Source organism: Zingiber officinale, chromosome 2B (assembly GCF_018446385.1).
Source record: "Zingiber officinale cultivar Zhangliang chromosome 2B, Zo_v1.1, whole genome shotgun sequence".
Lineage (NCBI taxonomy): Eukaryota > Viridiplantae > Streptophyta > Magnoliopsida > Zingiberales > Zingiberaceae > Zingiber > Zingiber officinale.
Window position 1 is genome coordinate 135,603,669 of NC_055989.1, and position 4,682 is coordinate 135,608,350.

The 4,682-nt window shown below is 37.6% G+C and overlaps 1 protein-coding gene across 1 annotated transcript; it reads right to left on the reverse strand.

The window, feature by feature from the left end:
• Window positions 1–948: 948 nt before the first annotated feature.
• LOC122047392 (pentatricopeptide repeat-containing protein At5g61990, mitochondrial-like) lies at window positions 949–3,570 on the reverse strand. Its single transcript, XM_042608649.1, has one exon. It carries the CDS (start codon window positions 3,547–3,549, stop codon window positions 1,198–1,200), a length of 2,352 nt encoding a protein of 783 aa, XP_042464583.1. The 5' UTR covers window positions 3,550–3,570; the 3' UTR covers window positions 949–1,197.
• Window positions 3,571–4,682: the final 1,112 nt, after the last annotated feature.

Below are 4,682 nucleotides of genomic sequence, written 5' to 3' on the forward strand. Positions count from 1 at the left end.
TATAAAAGTTTGTTTAAAACTCACTAATTATTTTTTATTAATGTTTAATTTATTTTATTGAATATGATTAAATTAGGAATATGTTGTAGATGTTTAAACTATTTTTTTTAATTATATATTTTTTTGGATATGATATTAATTCTAATTTATATTTGTTGAATGATAGTAATTGATGAAATACAAAAAATTATTATATCTAATTCTTTGATGAGTATAAGTATGAGGATGAATATCCGATATGAAATGAGAATGAGAATTAAAAATTTGATGAGAATAGAGATGAATATAATAAATGAGAATTGGAACAAAAGATATAAAATCTAATTTAAATTTGATCCATTGTCGACTCTAGTTTTGATTCAAATATAATGATGTTCAACTCTTGCTCCCTTTTGATTTTTTTCAAATATAATGATGGGACCCTGACTTTGCATGTATGATGGAAGTAAACCATCCCTTATTATTTCTTTAAACAATGCTCAGGCGTCTTACAAATATAATGATGTTCAACTCTTGCTCCCTTTTGATTTTTTTCAAATATAATGATGGGACCCTGACTTTGCATGTATGATGGAAGTAAACCATCCCTTATTATTTCTTTAAACAATGCTCATGCGCCCCTAAGACGTAATGCAAATGATGAACATATAATATTTTTAACGTAATAATCAAAGATCGATTTTTAAGAACTCACAATTTAAAATTTATCTTATCATACACTTATAATTTGTATATTTATATTTACCTCTTTTCATATTCGTGGGATCGATACTAGGAGGGCTGTTAAGATAACGGATTTATCTTTTTTAAATAATGCTCATGCTATAAATTGATCCATAATTTATCCCTTTTTATATAATTTGGAATGTACAGTAAAAGCCGTTTAAGGTGAATTTTACTACAATTTAAACAATACTCATGCAACTGATCTTTTTTGATTCAATGATATTCATTGATGATTGATATCTCTAGATGAAAGTATCTGGCAAAAATAGTTGGCATACCCCTTGCAAACATTCTTTCTCAGCATAATTATCAGTCCCCGCTGTGCGTCCGCACAGCAGCAGCCATAAACCTCTTTGTCCAACACTGCTACAAAAACCTAGTTACTTCCTCTTTACCGACACGCCAAGCTCATGAATGAACAAACCGTCAGGTAGCCTCATGGCAATGGTATCATTGAAGAAAAACAGTCTTTCAATTATCTGCCGCTTTGCAGCCAGAGTTGAGAGCATCCAAAACAAACTTATCAGGAACAATTCCCTTGGAAACCATTTCATTATACAATAGATGGGCTTCAGACATGTTTCCACCTTTGCAATTTGCATCAATCATCATACTGTACGTCACATTAGTTGGTACCAAACCCTTCTCAGAGATGGTCCTGAAATATTTTTCGGCACTTTCAATATTACCAGACTTGCAAAAGCCATCAATTAAGGTATTGTAGGTAACAACTGTTGGCTCAACACCTCTAGCACACATTTCATCATGGATTTCTACAGCCCTGGCCATGTCACCTGATTTGCAAAGCCCAAATAAAAGTGAACTAAAAGTGTACACATCAGGGATCAAACCTTTCTCCTGAAGCTCTGAGAAGGCTTGGAAAGCCTCTTGCATCTTCCCATACTTTGCGAGGCTATGGATAAACACCGTGTATATTCTCACATCTGGAGAGAAACTTTTTCCTAACATGGAGTGGAAGGTGGAGAATGCTTTGGTGACATTTTCAGAGTTGCAATACCCATCAACAAGGGCCGTTAAAATGGTATCATTTGGTTTTACTCCTTGAGAAGCCATCTGCTGGTAAAGCTCATCTGCCCCATGCATATCACCAGATTTGCTGAGTCCATCAATGAGAGCTGCGTATGTGAATGTATTTGGAGACAACCCTCGTTCTTGCATTTGATTGAAGTATTTTCTTGCAATTTCAACATGTCCTGCCTTGCATAAGCCAATTATCAGTGTATTGTAACAAAATGTATCGGGCTGAACATTACTATCAGCCATCTTATCCATAGTCTGGCATGCCTCTGCTGTTCTGTCTTCCCGGCACTGACCCGCAATGAGAGTGGAATAAATGACAGCATTAGGTTCCAAACCATTAGCAAGCATTTCCATCAGCAAAGCCTCTGCCTGCCTAGATTCTCCACAACTACAAAACCCATTTACCATCACGCTGTAGGTATACAGATTAGGTAAGACTTTCCCATTTTTCATCAATTCAAATATTCTCAGTGCTGCTTGGGAATTATGCACCTTGAAGAACCCTTCTATGACTACATTGTATGTCCGTGCATCTGGCTTCAATCCTATACGAGCCATTTCATCTAAAAGTTCATGGGCCTTGTACATATTTCCTGCTCTACATACCCCACGAATGAGACAATTGTAGGTAACCATATTAGGCTGCATTCCTACTTTTACCATCTCATCCTTTACTCCGAAGGCCTCATCTATTTTACTTTCTCTAACAAGACCATCAATCAAGGTAGAGTACACAACAATAGAAGGGTTTATTCCAATCACTAACATCTCATCAAACAACTTTCTTGCTTCTTGCGACCGACCATTTTTGCATAAACCATTCAGGAGAACACCATAAGTATAATTATCAGCAACCAAGCCTTTCTTCACCATTGCCTCCTTCAACTGAAAAGCATCCTCAAGGGCCCCAACTCTACAGAAACCAGAGATCAACGTGTTGTATGTAACCGCAGTTGGGGCACATGATTTCTGCTCCATCTCCATGAAAATATTTTTAGCAGCGTCAACATTGCCTGACTTACAATAGCCATCAATCAAAATAGTATAAGTGTAGAGGTCGCAACCCAATTGTGCCCTTGTCATGAAATCGTGCACCTTCCAGAATAAATCCATCGAATTAGTTCTCAGAAGATCCTTGAGTAGCGCATTGCAGCATCTCAAATTTGGGGAAAAAGCGCCACCTTTCATTGACAAGGCTACTTCGGCAGCTTCCCTCAACATTCCGATCTTCTTGTAAGTATCAACCAGAACGCTGAACACAACTGGATTAGACTGCGCATCTCGAGAAAAACTCCCATAGATAGACCCCAAGACTGCAGCCGGAGAGGGATAGATCTTGATCATCCGCTCGAGGAGTCCATTGGCCTGGGGGAAAAGCCCAGAGTTGCACAGCCTGATGGTAAGCGAGGCGAAGGAGTCCAAGGCGTGAGGGGAATCCATCTGCGATCCCGACCAGTAGAAAAAGTCCAAAAGGCATTTGGGATTGAGCATCTGACCGCGACTCCGCTCGGTGAAGAAGGCGGACACGGCGGAAGGGGAGAGACGACGAGGGATGTTGGAGGCGACCATGACGGCCTTCCAGTTTGCGGAGCCGGAGAGGAGGGCGGAGATCTCGCGTGGCAGGTCGTCAACATCGGAGCTGTCTCGGGAGGAAACCGAGCAGGTGCACAAGGGGAGGATCTGTGGACTGTTAGGTGGATTGAATGGAAGGCTCCTCGGCGTCGGCAATGGTTTTTTGCTTCGCCTCACGACCAGTGGGCGATTTAGGGCGAAGCGAAACATAGCTACGCCTCTCTCACTCCTCTGTCCCTTCGCCGTTACACATCTTAAATTTTAAGAGTATCAATGGGCCGGCCCAGATATTCCACCGTTCACGTCAAACGGTCCAAGCCTAGCGTGGGCCTAAAACAATGGCATCGGTGTTTGACTTGACCTAGGCTCGTAACAAGGTTATTTTATTTTATTTTAATCAAATATATACATATTTATAAAACATATTACTAACTATATAAACATTTAATAATAATGATATTTTTTTTTGAAATATTATCATTATTCAATATAAGTATTTAATAATAATATTTTATTTGGAATTATTAAAAAAAATGCCAACTTTAGCTTGCAAGTCTAATTAAGATGGTCTATGTTTTCCTAGTGAAATATGATTTAAAAACAAGTCCAAGTTCGATCTTTAGGCCATTTAAAAATAGCTCAATGTGTCTAATTTGTCTAGAGTTAAGTAATGGTAGGCATAGCTTCTGACTTATTTAGCGACTTCACATTTTAAATTAATTTAAGGTATGCATTGGATGACTCATTAATTGAATAAGTGATTAAGACTATAATAAAAATTTGAGGAATGAGCGAATAACTAAATAAAATATTTTAAATTATTTTACATGTTTTTTTTGGTTATGAATGAATAAGACTAATTATTCGTTCATTCTTAAAATGATTTTTTTTTTCTCTTGATTTTATTTACAAGTTGTTTGAATTTGATTAAATTTAATTAATTAAGTTGTTCATGCTCCACCTTTTCCTAAAGACATCCATGATACTAACTTATATTTAATTAATATAGTTATAATGTTCAAGACCTGAGTCAGGCTATAACTTACCCGGCTCTAGCCCAGAGGTCGACGACATCGAGTCTCGAAATTAAAGTGGAAAACAAATAAAAAATATAATAGAAAGAGGAATTAGCCCGGAGCGATGACGTCGAGATCGACAGTCATTGCTCACAATCTGAAATCAGCCCGAGTAGATTACGTGGGCTAACTCCGTCATTGATCATGTTCCACCTTTTCTTAGTGACATCCATGATAACATCTCCAACGGAGTTTTTTCCAATTTTTTTCTAGATTTTTTTTTCCTATGTGTCATCAAAAAGTTGATTCGACTTCTCAAACCTAACT